Genomic DNA, 13,903 nt, shown 5'->3' with positions numbered 1-13,903 from the left:
GATAATTCTTTACCAGATCCATCAGTGCCTTCAACAACAGCAAAGTTTCTAATGTACTGCCTTCACTGAAAATATCCTTACAAGTTCAGGGAGGTATTCAAAGATGTATCTATTTTGAAACTAACTCTTGTTGAACTGTATATCACAGACAGACATTAGGAGTTGGCCATAGGAAATGTTTTATAATATGTCATAAAATCATTTATGGTAATTGTTATATTATAAAATGTTTCATAAAAATCCAAATTCAGTTTCGCGGATTTGGCAATTATCATATACTTGGGATGCTGCAACTGTCATAAATAGATTGTCAAGTGCCCGAATTTTGATCATGTGAGCGTGGGGATTTGGCAGTGGCCATAAGTGTGAAATCTGTGATTTTTACATTGAAGTGTAAAAGTAACGTTTTTTTCAATACTGTTGTAACTTAGAATGATTGCTAACAATGGTTGTAAATCAAGGACTACCTTTAGTAGCAAATTCTTTCTGTAATTATCCAGAAAATTATACAGATGTGACTGAAATATTTGGTGGGGATAATGAGGTCCTGGATTGTAGGTCACTGCTCTTCTAGCTTCTAGGGAAGAGCTTTTTCCAAGTTCATAGATTAAAACTACAAGGAGGTTTCATCACCAGTGGTGACCAATTGAAAGATGTGCATATTCTCCTGAAAGCTCCCAGGAGTGGCCAAGGATGGGTGTGTTTGTCTGTTTCCTGTTGAGACCTGTCAGTTTGTTTTGGGCCACGCCCCCGTCCTCCTCCTTCCTGTCCCAGTTTTGGCTCGGTCTTAACCTGAAGAGACATTTCAAGTGATTCCTGGCCTTTCCTTGGATTTCAGAACAAGATCATGAGTGGGGACCCCCTTTGAATGGCGGCTTCCTTCTAGCAGCTGCTTGCCAGCTAGTGGGAGTGATCAGATGGCCATTTTAAAATCTGGGCAACTGCAGGCTCGCAGTTGCCTCAGTGGATTGCGGCGCACCAGGGAACTGATGGGATCATCGGCCTTTCCCCTCTTGTGATCTGGGATTGGGGCAAATGCGAGCTTGCACTTGCCTGATGGTTAGAGGACTGCCAAAATTGTCAATGTGCTAATGAAGCATACAGGCAGTCCTCATTTAATGATCATATTGGGATTGACAACTTTGTTGTTAAGCATACAGTCACTGAATGGGGCAGTTGTTAAATGATTATCTAGTTAGATGCTTGGGAATAAATGAATTTAGGCATTATGTAGAAATATAAAACTTAATAATTGTAGGAGAAGAACAGACAGAGCTGAGGGAATCATCAGCCAAGAGTTGTTGAGCTCCCTCAAATGGGCTAACTTCAACCCCTCTTGATTCCTTTGACTCTTAACTGGCACCAATTTAGTGTTGAACATTAGTTGACTAGATTCTTGTATATAGGAACTGCAATCTAATTTTTGAGCCTGACAATAATAATGTCACTTTAGATATAGCTAATTATCCAGAAGATTATACAGATGTAACTAGCACAGCTAGTGATAAACTAGAAAATATATTTGAGGATTTTAAAAATTGAAAAACATGAATATTTCATTCATGAAGTGATTTTTAAAACTTTATTGAGATTTTTCCATATTATTGCTAAAGCAGATTTAAGACTAATGATTTTATTTTTGACAGAATAATGATACTGAAGATGAAGAAAGATTATGGAGAGACTTGATCATGGAGAGAGTCACAAAATCTGCCGATGCCTGTCTTACAGCTATTAACATTATGACGTCACCCAACATGCCCAAAGCTGTATATATTGAAGATGTAATAGAAAGAGTTATTCAGTACACTAAGTTTCACTTGCAGAACACACTTTATCCTCAGTATGATCCTGTTTATCGATTGGATCCACATGGTGGTTAGTATAAGAATAAATAGATATATTGATTATCCTCTGTGGCTCGGGGGCCTCTGTGGCTCAGGCTGCTAATGCAGTCTGTTATTAACAGCAGCTGCCTGCAATTACTGCAGGTTCAAGCCCCACCAGGCCCAAGGTTGACTCAGCCTTCCATCCTTTATAAGGTAGGTAAAATGAGGACCCAGATTGTTGGGGGCAATAAGTTGACTTTGTATATAAATATACAAATAGAATGAAGACTATTGCTATGACAATGTTTATGTATACTGTTGTGACAAAATTAAAAAAAAATATATAGTGTAAGCCGCCCTGAGTCTTCGGAGAAGGGCGGGATATAAATGCAAATTTAAAAAAAAATATCCTGAAAGTTAGGGCATTTAAATTGGAGGTAGAGATGTTACTATCTGGCCATATTAACAAAGAAGCATGGAATTAGAGTGGCTACTTCAACATTTGCCTTAAATCAAAATTGATCTTTATTTTCATTTTTGAAAGGCCCAATTTCTGTGAATTTTGTGTTAGCTTTTTCCATTCATCAAATATTCTGTTCTTGTTCTTTGCTATACTGCATCATGTTCGATTTTCCTTAATAAAATTTAGCTGAACCCCTGTTCTTGAGTTGCCGAACCAATTTATATATTAGTCTCCTACAGTTTAGAGCTTTAATTTTTTATCTTTAAAAATTTCATTTGTTCTGTACCAGTGAAAAACCTTAGTAAAGTTAATGTTACCAAATTCTTAATTCATATATGCCTGTTTTATAGATTGCCTTTCTGTCATCTATAATAGTAGTCATTCTGTTTTTAAATCATTAGTTTTAGTGACATTATTTTAGTTAATTTTATTTCAATCTCTTTTTTCATGATGACTTTTGAATCCTTTTCCTAAAAATATGTGATGAATTATGATTGATGAAAGGAAAAAATATAAATCTTAATAAAAAAATTTCTCTCTCATCTGATTTGTAATATTGCTAAAATGCAATTTGATTTGATTTTTTTAGGTGGTGTGTTAAGCTCAAAAGCAAAGCGTGCCAAGTGTTCTACTCATAAACAGAGAGTAATAGTGATGCTGTATAACAAAATTTGTGACATTGTTAGTAGTTTGGCTGAATTACTAGAGATACAGCTTCTAACTGACACTACAATTCTTCAAGTAAGTTGGATTCATGTCATTCTGATTCCCCCCCCCCCACTTTTCCTTACAACTTTACCCTTCAGTAGGTATTTTAATAACTAGACTAGATTGTTCCTCACTGCTTAACAATAAAGCTTTAAACTTTTAGTCTGCTCTAACAGTCTTACTCTAGTCCGCTAGAGTAATTTTATAGTAGTGTGGAAATTCAGTTCTGAATATAATAAGAATAGAAAAATATAATTTTGAAGATTAGTAATTTCTATCTGGCTTTCTAACTGGCCAACAATCTTGTAAAATATTTGGCTTTCTAACCATTGCCAACTCTCTAGATATTTACAATTGCTTCCTGTTAACTTTCTAAATGTTTGTCTTATAAAATGATTATACAGTGTTTGAACATAGTTCCTTATAACTGTATTTCACTAGGCTAATATGGAAGCATAGAAGTACTATAAAAACAAAAATTGTTTTTTTCCCTTCCAATTTGACACTGAAAATTTCTTTAAACTTAACATTATGTTTGTTTAATTGCAGCTGTAAACTGACACAACTACTTCATTTAAAAATGTATACAATTTTAAAATACGAACAATGATTGCATTTAACTTAAAACATTTTTATCAGTTTGTCAGCCATAATAAATTTATTTTTTATTTTTTCTTTATAGATTTCTTCAACGGGAATAACACCTTTCTTTGTAGAAAATGTCAGTGAACTTCAGTTGTGTGCCATCAAACTAGTCACTGCTGTAAGCATACTATTTAAACCAGTATTTAATTTTAAAAATGATTTTGTGTTTTCTGTGTTTATGTATGTAAAACAATAAGTGATTCATGAGTTATTTAAATTATTTCTTTACCGAAACACTCAATCCATTTTAAAACCTAAACTGTAGGTCCTAACAGCAATTGTAATTTTTAAAAATGGAGTGTGCAAGTACCAGAATGTAGTCTATCTTTAGCATATATTTTCTATTCAACAAAGAAAGAATTATAGTCATTGCTGCAGCTGCAGATTTCAAGATTGTCTGAATTACTTTAAAACATAATTATAAAATAACTAAGTCATCTATAGTATAATTGCCAATAGTGAGTTAATAAATTAGTTCTACAGGGATGGAGCTAGTTAAGAGCATGCAAAATAGGATTGGTAGTTTATTGGGAGAAAAACAAAAAAATTGTAATGACATTTTCAATTGTATGCTTTTCCTTTATAAAGTACAATATTTTTTTAAAAAGACATTGATTTTAAACAGGTTTTCTCAAGATACGAAAAACATAGGCAATTAATATTAGAAGAAATTTTTACTTCACTTGCAAGGTTACCAACCAGCAAAAGGAGTTTGAGAAATTTCAGGTAATATACATATATATATATATATATGAATCTTTTGAGGGTTTAAAATGTGCTTACCTCTTCCACTGGAATATGGAAATTAATATATATTTAACTGCATTGTCTCGGTATTAATTTTTGATGAATGGACAACATAAGGATTATTGAATTAGTGGTTCAATAACTAGAGCATGACGGTGGTAGAAGAAAAAAAATAGATGTGTTGGGGTAAAGAATCGTGACTTCGATTGTCACAGAATTGGGGCATATTAAGAGATATTTTTTAAAAGAAACAAAATAAATTCTACTTGTACTTTACATGAATTAATCAATAAAGTCCAAAGTGATTTGTTTTGGTGGCTAAATGGAAATTCAGTTAAGAATGACAGATTCTATCAGTGCAATGTAGTAAATACAATGTTACCTTAAAACTGCCCAGACAGGTTCAACTTTTCCTATTAGCTAGTTAATAGGTCCATGTCTTAGTTAAATCTACTGCATAAGTACATTGAAAAAATGAAAAGGAGGAAAGGGAGAGCCATGTATGAAACCTAGCTTTTAAACAAATGTATTTTTCAGAAATATAAGAAAGTGTTGAAGAAAAATATTTTTAATATGAAGAATGCTTGAATTTCATTGTGAATGAAAACGTTAATTTTTTTCATAAATTAATATTTGTTCCAGTCATATTCTAGGTTCTGAATATTTCACTCTTCTGGAATTGTTGAATACATTAGCTTCCTGTTTACAAATCAGATCTGAAGTTTACTCATAGTAATGGGACGCAATCCTTTCTCCAGTGTTGATTCCATCTGAACGCAGTCACTATCTGAAAATTTGTCATGGATTCAAATGTTTGTTGTTGATTTTACTTTTGATAAACAATAAAGAGTTTTATATTTATTCAACAGATTGAACAGCAGTGATACAGATGGGGAACCTATGTATATTCAGATGGTGACTGCATTAGTCCTACAATTAATTCAGTGCGTTGTGCATCTACCATCAGGTGAAAAAGATTCTAATTCTGAAGAGGAATCAAATAAAAAGGTGAGTCAGTTTTGAAAATATGTAGCTGTTCCTAAGATTAGATTAGCTATTGATGTGCGGAATAAAAATATAATAACCATAGGAGCACATAACAAAGAAGAAAGTTGAAAAAGAAGACAGTGAAGAAATTTTAAACAGAAGAAAACAAATTAAATTAGAGAAAGTAGAGAAAAAAGGATATCGGAAACAGAACTGATGGATTAAAGGAAATGTAACTGTAGTGAAGTGAAAGTTATCTTTTCCAACCTTCAACTCAGTTATCTGAGTTCAGCTATCTATTATTAACTGACCCTAGGCCATATGTCCTCTAGAAATGCTGTATGTCTGTCCTTTCTTCCTTCATATTTACAACTTGCCCCAGGTCTGTAGAATTCTGGGACATGAATAATAACAAAGAACAAAATTATAACACTGTATAACAATAATTAAAACAATTATATATACAGAAATTCTTGATTTAAAAAATGTGACAGAGCCTCTCAATCAAATTTAAAAAGGCTGAAGATTTCCAGACAATGTAAATTACAGATTTTGTTTGTGAAATGTCAGCAGGATAGAATTGCCTATACCTCTGGAATAAACTGCTCTAAAGATTGGAGGGTATTTTGAGGAATGCCTGTCAACTGGTCTAGATGGGGTGAAATGCTCCCTGTTCAGACCGGATCGCCCAATTCGGTAGTGATGGCGGTGGGTGGTTCGGGGAACTGGTAGCAAAAATCCCTGCACCCACCCACCCCTGCCCATGCCCAGCTGAGCCGCGCAATCATCAGAGGGTGCTTTTTTTTTTTACTTTTAACAGCATTTTTTCTTTGGCTGAAAAAATGCCTTTAAAAGTAAAAAAAAAAGCCTCTGATGATCACGCAACTCAGCTGGGATTGTCAGAACCCTTTAAAAGTATTTTTTTTCAGCCTCGTCAGCCAAAGAGACTATAGAAAAAATGCTTTTAAAGGGTTCTGGCGATCCCAGCTGAGTTGTCTGATTGCCAGAACCCTTTAAAAGCAGTTTTTACAGCCTCGTCGGCCAAAGAGGCTATAGAAAAAATGCTTTTAAAAGGCTCCTCTGGCGATCCTAGCTGAGTTGCCTGATCATCAGAGACTTTTTTTCTTTTAAAGGCAAAAAAAATGCTTTTAAAGAAAAGAAAAGCCTCTGACGATCAGGCAACTCAGCTGGGATCATCAGAGGAGCCTTTTAAAAGCATTTTTTCTTCGGCCAAAGAGGTTGTAGAACAAATGCTTTTAAAAGTTAAAAAAAAAGTTGACATGCCCACCCAGTCACATTACAACACACACACCCCCGCCCCACCAAGCCATGCCCACAGAACCAGTAGTAACAAATTTTACATTTCACCCCTGCTATTTACTGTTCACAAAATGGGTGGGGGGATTAGTCAAATCCTCTTCCCCATGACCTGGCAAATTTAGTTCTGATGTATTTCACCTAAAAGGGCTTGAAAAGTAAATTGAATTGAGCCACAAACCTACTGGCAACTAGTGCACAGTTTTTAAAATTCCAGTTAGATTGCAATGAGATTGTTAGTTTACTAACAATCTAATTACTACATCATGTACCAGTTTTGCAGGTATAAAATCACCTTATAACCCCACTTACAGTGTGTTATAAAACTTTCTTGTCTCTTAATTGTAATGTAAAGATAAATATTTTTCCTAATTTACATCACAGCATTATTGCCATTTTGATCCTCGCCATCCATGGTGAGAACTGTATATATTGCATCTGCTATTGCATAAATTTCAATACACGTTTAGTAACTGTGTTCTGTTTTGTTTTAGATTGATCAGGATGTCCTCATTACAAATTCATATGAAACAGCTATGAGGACAGCACAAAACTTTCTTTCTATTTTTCTCAAGAAGTGAGTAGATCTCACGTTGTATATTCTAGGACTTATTTTTATTGAATAACTTTAATTTATCCCCATGGAGTTTTTTATATTCTTTAAGACAATGTAGAAATGGGAAACAAGATAGAGATAGATCTTAATTCTAACTGCACAGTTTATTGCATATGTTGCTAAAAGTAGTGTAGAAAATTAAGAGAAAATATTAAAGCTGGAGAGCATTTATATTAAATACTTAGAAATAACATTCTAACTTGTAATTATTTTTTTTCTTACTCTAAATTGGAAATATTGTAGGTTTTGATCATTTATCAGAATACTTTTTCGAAACTATTAACAGTGATCACTTTTAGCATGTATAAATATTCAGAAACTGATTGACTGTATGATTCTGTAGCTTAAATTATTATTCCTGTCTTCACTCACTATTAAAATTCTATGTTATAAACCATACATACAGGTAGTCCTCAACTTACAACCATTTAGTGATGATTCAAAGTTACAATGGCACTGGAAAAAGTGACTTATAACCGGTTTTCAGAGTTACGACCATCAGCATCACCATGGTGATGTGATCAAAATTCTGGCTCTTGGCAGCTGACATGTATTTATGACAGTTGCATTTTCTGGGGTCATGTGATCACCTTTTGCAACTTTCCCATCCGGCTTTGAACAAGCAAAATCAGTGGGGGAAGCCAGGTTCGTTTAACAACCCTAAGATTCACTTAACTGCAGTGATTTGCTTAACAACTGTGACAAAAAGTTTGTAAAATGGGGTGCAACTCACTTAACAACTCCCTTTAGCAGTTGGGCTCAATTGTGTTCTCATGTTGAGGATTACCTGTATAGTTCTCATTGAGAAATAAGTGTCGTTTATAAGTAATTACAATTCAATAAATTAATTCCATTAGTATTCTGCTAGTGAAATGGGCACCACTGAGGTTTTTTCTTCTCTCATTTTTGAAATAAGAATCTTTCTGCAACAGATTGACTGTATCCAGAAAAGTTCTTTGGCAGTGTGAATAATGAAACTGCTGTTTTTCTACATGTGCGCCATATATTAGTTATACATCACTTCAGGACCATTTGGAATTTTCTTACCCAATTTTCTGATGGAACCATGCCTACAGTTGTACCATTGACTAGATTTTGGGTCCTACTGATCAAGGCTTTTTTTTAAAAAGTGTCATAGTATTAGCATATTCTTAATAAATAAAATTTCATTTTTTTACTACTTATTAGCAAGATAGAAAAATACGGGATAGAAAGCATCAACACAAGATGGATTCTTAACAGGCTGACCAACCATACTTAAGGTGTAGTTCTCAATGGAATTATATCTACATGGAGGGAAGCATGTAGCGGGATTCTGTCTTAGGCCCAATACTCCTCAACATTTTCATAAATGACTTAGCAATTCTCTATATTCCTTGATTCTACTACCATTCAATTTGTTCTGGACCTTCTGTTCTATCCCCACGAAAATCTTCACTGGCTGCCAGTTCATATACTAATGTTTATGTTTAGGCCCCTCCACATTTCCCTTGTATCTGTCTCTCTTATTTATCCCTACAACTTTGCTTATTTGTTACAGGTAGTCCTGGACTTAAAATCATTTATTTAGTGACTGAAGTTACAACAGCACTGAAAAAAGTGACTTATGGCCGTTTTCACACTTGTGACTGTTGTAGCATCACTGTGGTCACATGATCAGAATTGAGGCACTTGGCAACTGGCATGTATTTATGATAGTTGCACTCTCCTGGGCTCATGTGATCACCATTTGTAACCTTTGTTACAAACCCAGGTCCAATATTAGAACCTGGCTCTTCTGAAGGAAGGAACTTTCCAGAAGACAAGTGCTATGACAGAAAAGGCTCATCTATTTAACATATGGATGAGACCTGGAGGATGCCTATCTTGCCAGACTGGTAGAAACAGGTAGAAACAACCGGGGGAGAGGGGATCCCTTAAATAACTCAGTCCCAACTCATGAAGGGTTGTAAATGTGAAAAACATCACCTTGAATTACATCTGGACGCACACCAGTAACCAGTGCAATTCACAAATTTGTGGTGTCGGATACACTGAGTAGATCACTGACACCAGAAGATCCAAACACCCAAAGCTGCTCGGCCTTGCTTAGGTTGAACCCCGGGAAAATTGGGAACTGGACAAAAAGATTGAAAGTAGGACCTTGTTATATTATCCTACTCTCATTAGGATTGGTAGTTTGGGTAGTATTTGATCTTATCATAGATATATTCACACTTTGCAGTAGAATATTATGTTCTTTTTTTTTTATTTGAATTTATATCCCGCCCTTCTCCGAAGACTCAGGGCGGCTTACATTGTGTAAGGCAATAGTCTCATTCTATTTGTATATTTATATACAAAGTCAACATTTTACCTACCTTATAAAGGATGGAAGGCTAAGTCAACCTTGGGCCTGGTGGGACTTGAACCTGCAGTAATTGTACTTGCAGGCAGCTGTGTGTTAATAACAGGCATTAGTTATTAGCCTGGTGAGCCTGCATTAGCCTGGTGAGCCACTTCCCAGCCCTTTTGTTTATTTGAGTTTTAAATATTGGTTTTATTGATTGTTGTGAACTAATTTTGTTGAATGGATTTTTGGAACTTTGGATCTTTTCTTTTTGCCGGCATAGCATTTAGCAAAGAGTTGTTACTACTATTTTAATTTGTCAGTTTCAATCTGAATTCCTATTATTTAGTTCACAACAGCTCCTCTTTACCCATGGATATTGAATCTTGGAGGGGAAATTCAGGACATGCTTTATTATTATTATTATTATTTATTCGATTTTTATACCGCCCTTCTCCCGAAGGACTCAGGGCGGTGTACAGCCAAGGTAAAACAAACGGTACAATATACAATTAAAATACAGATTAAAAAAACTTATTATATAGTTGGCCTAAAAACTTTAAAATATATAAAACTAAAAAACCCCTTAAAATTAATAATAGAAAATTTAAAACCAATAAAATTTAAGCCAGCCCCGCGCGAATAAATAGATGTGTTTTCAATTCGCGGCGGAAGGTTCGAAGGTCAGGTATTTGGCGTAAACCCGGGGGAAGTTCGTTCCAGAGGGTGGGAGCCCCCACAGAGAAGGATCTTCCCCTGGGGGCCGCCAGCCGACATTGCTTGGCGGACGGCACCCTGAGAAGTCCCTCTCTGTGAGAGCGTACGGGTCGGTGGGAGGCATGAGGTAACAGCAGGCGGTCCCGTAAGTACCCAGGCCCTAAGCCATGGAGCGCTTTAAAGGTAATGACCAAAACCTTAAAGTGCACCCGAAAGGCCACAGGTAGCCAGTGCAGTCTGCGCAGGAGCGGTGTTACACGGGAGCTATGCGAAGCTCCCTCTATCACCCACGCAGCTGCATTCTGGACCAACTGAAGCCTCCGGGTGCACTTCAAGGGGAGCCTCATGTAGAGAGCATTACAATAATCCAAGCGAGAGGTAACGAGCGCATGAGTGACTGTGCACAAGGCATCCCGATCAAGGAAGGGGCGCAACTGCCGAACCAGGCGAACCTGGTGGAAGGCCCTCCTGGAGACGGCCGTCAAATGATCTTCAAACGACAGCCGTTCATCCAGGAGAACACCTAAGTTGCGTACCCTATCCTTTGGGGCCAATAACTCGCCTCCAACAGTCAGCCGCGGCTGCAGCTGACTGAATCGGGATGCCAGCATCCACAGCCACTCCGTCTTGGAGGGATTAAGCTTGAGTCTGTTTCTCCCCATCCAGACCCGTACGGCTTCCAAACACCGGGACAGCACTTCAACAGCTTCGTTGGGGTGGCCTGGGGTGGAAAAGTACAGCTGAGTATCATCAGCGTACAGCTGGTATCTCACCCCAAAGCCACTGATGATCTCACCCAACGGCTTCATATAGATGTTGAACAGAAGGGGCGAGAGGATCGACCCCTGCGGCACCCCACAAGTGAGGCACCTCTCAATCGACCTCTGCCCCCCTGTCAACACCGTCTGCGACCGGTCGGAGAGATAGGAGGAGAACCACCGATAAACGGTGCCTCCCACTCCCAATCCCCCCAACCGGCGCTTTAAGATCTATTCATCTGAATTGCCCTCTTTACTATAGGAATAATGAAAACCAAGACCTTCCCCATTGTCCATCTGAAGATCACCAAGAGTGGAGCTGATTACATACTTTAATTCATTTGCCAATGTAAATGTATTTTCCCAACAGCAACAATCCAGGGAAGTAGGCTGGCCTGAGAGGGTGTGAGTGGGCCGAAATCAACCAATGACCTTTCGTGCCCAAAAGTGAACCTGTGACTTGATCCTTAAGTACAGCACTATGTCTCCCAATAGGTCCCATGTGATTTTTTGAGGATGTATCATTGATCTGCTTGATATTCAATCTTTAATAATCTCAGTCCATGGAGCTATACTCCCTAGAACAACGATCATTACACACATTGACCTTTTCCATATTCTGGAATTCCATTAATTAAATATGCTTTGGCCTGATTGCATGACACACAGCTTTTTGAAATACTAATCTCAAGATTTTTCATCTCCTTGAAGATGTTCACATATGAGTTGTAGCCTGGCTTCTCTCCACCATTTTTCATTTGGGATTTTTTTTTTTTTAAGGACTTGAAGATTACAAATATTTTGGCCTTTGCCTCTAAACTGTAGGACTTGCTGTCTGTATTAATTTCCCAATGGAGCTTGTGTTCTGAACCTGATTATTTTGTTTCTAAAGCCTCTTTGGTCTAACTGACATCTCATTATCATTGTCACTTGATGCTAAGTTTGAGGATTATGATACTTTTCCTTATTTTTTCTATATGAATAGTGTCTATAGTGTTCATCCACCAATAAAATACAGTTTGCCTTTTAAATAACTGACTTCTAGTTGCATAATCTCATGGTATCTCATCACAAAGCTCAAGCTGTTCTATTCAGTCCATAGAGCACCTTAACTTCTAGATCTATTACAAGAAATATTCCTTTATTCCTTTTCAGATTTTCTGATTCGTAAGGACAGTCGATACACACAGAGGAGTTTAAGCTCTATTGCTTATGTGACTCCATATGCTTCAGGCGTTTTCAATTTCTTCCCTAATAAGAATCAACCTGTGTGGTTTTCCAACTGCTATTTAAAGGCTGCAACTTCACTTATTTGTTCTGTCCGTTTTTGGATGTATCTTCTATAGGATTAGTACCTCTATTTCACTTTTCCAGGTATGGACATAATACATCTACTCCTCTCAGTTCAGCCTTGAGTCAAAGAATTCTACTAGTGGCTGATTTCAGAAAATCTCTCTGGAAATGTTCTCTCTGCTTGTTCTCACCACTGATACATCCCTGTCCAGGTGAGATGCTCACCTCTGAACAGCCTGCATCTGAGGTGCTTGGTCAAGGCATAAAGCATTGCAACACTTCAGTGAGCATGAGCTCCTTGTAGTTTAGATTACACTGGCAGCTTTTTAAGATTGTCCCTATGGTCAGATATCCATGTTAGGCAGTTCCTTGGTAAATATGTTCAAGATGACACAAAGCCTGGCCCTCTTTTTGCATCTTAACAGCATTGATGTATCTGACACTCCATCTTCATCTTGGCAATTCATATACCTGAAAACAAGAATTACAGCTCTACTAGAGTAGTGACTCACAAATGAAAACATATTGATGATGGCCATTATCAGATGTCATTTGTTCAACCTGTTTACAAATTGAAATGAGTAATGTGTAATATTTTGCAATGGGGGCTAAGGAGATCTCTAGACTCTTGGTAATCCATTTTTTTCTTGGAATTGCCCTATTTTAGACATATTTGTCCATTCTTTTGCTGATCAGAATCCTGACAAAGATAAAAAGATTACCTGCCATAATGTTATCATACTATGATGGCATTGCAGCCATAGTTCACCATTTGCTTCGTCGTTGTTTCTACAAATCCCATTGCCTTCTCAAACTCCTCTCCTTGCATTGGGGCAACATTTTCATCCAGTTCTTGAGATACAGGAGATAATCTTTCTATTCCATTCTGTCTTTCTATTCTGATTTGTGGAAGTTCTTTGTGGAAACAGTAATTTCATCCCATGAAATTTCACATCCACTGTTTTTTGTCTTTTATTTGTATTTGAAAGAGCAAAGTTTGGTTGTATTGTCTATTAGGGGCTACCTTGTATCTTATCTTGTTTCTTTTTGTTAATCCTTTTGTAAAGTATTTCATGAAGAGTTTAGCATATTTTTCTTTTCTTTTCCTGTACTCCCATATATTTTACAGTACCTCATTGCTTCTTCATAATATCTTTACATGGCTATCACCAATATTCTCCTCTCCTGAAATGTAGCCTTTCTAGTAACTTGTCAGTGGCATCAGCTTGTCCACCTGGGAGAATTGTTTGACTAATGAAGAAACCTTCTGTATTATATTTAGAGAAAAATAGCCTTTTGCTTAGATATTTCTCTCCTTCTGAATCAATTTATCATATAGTATAGTCTTTTTCCTCACCGTTGGAAATGATCATGCCATATTTTAGATGGTTGTTATGCTCTTGCTTTTTATCCAGACCATGTGGTACCATTCCTGTAGTGGAGTTAAACAAAGTGGCCACTTAGGCTTAGTCTCTCACTTTTTTCCATAACTAC

General features: G+C 36.7%; 1 protein-coding gene across 1 annotated transcript in view; it reads left to right on the top strand.

Moving 5' to 3' along the window:
- The window catches only part of NIPBL (NIPBL cohesin loading factor), a 164,043-nt gene that overhangs the window by 108,172 nt on the left and 41,968 nt on the right, over positions 1 to 13,903 (top strand). Inside the window, exons 17-22 of the mRNA XM_058170118.1 lie at positions 1,647 to 1,878; positions 2,882 to 3,033; positions 3,683 to 3,763; positions 4,271 to 4,371; positions 5,262 to 5,400; positions 7,191 to 7,273. Coding sequence (XP_058026101.1) covers positions 1,647 to 1,878; positions 2,882 to 3,033; positions 3,683 to 3,763; positions 4,271 to 4,371; positions 5,262 to 5,400; positions 7,191 to 7,273 — 788 coding nt within the window. The remainder of the gene's footprint in view (positions 1 to 1,646; positions 1,879 to 2,881; positions 3,034 to 3,682; positions 3,764 to 4,270; positions 4,372 to 5,261; positions 5,401 to 7,190; positions 7,274 to 13,903) is intronic.

Source organism: Ahaetulla prasina, chromosome 2 (assembly GCF_028640845.1).
Source record: "Ahaetulla prasina isolate Xishuangbanna chromosome 2, ASM2864084v1, whole genome shotgun sequence".
NCBI lineage: Eukaryota > Metazoa > Chordata > Lepidosauria > Squamata > Colubridae > Ahaetulla > Ahaetulla prasina.
Note: the sequence above shows the minus strand (reverse complement) of the source record. Positions and strands in the feature narration are given on the sequence as shown.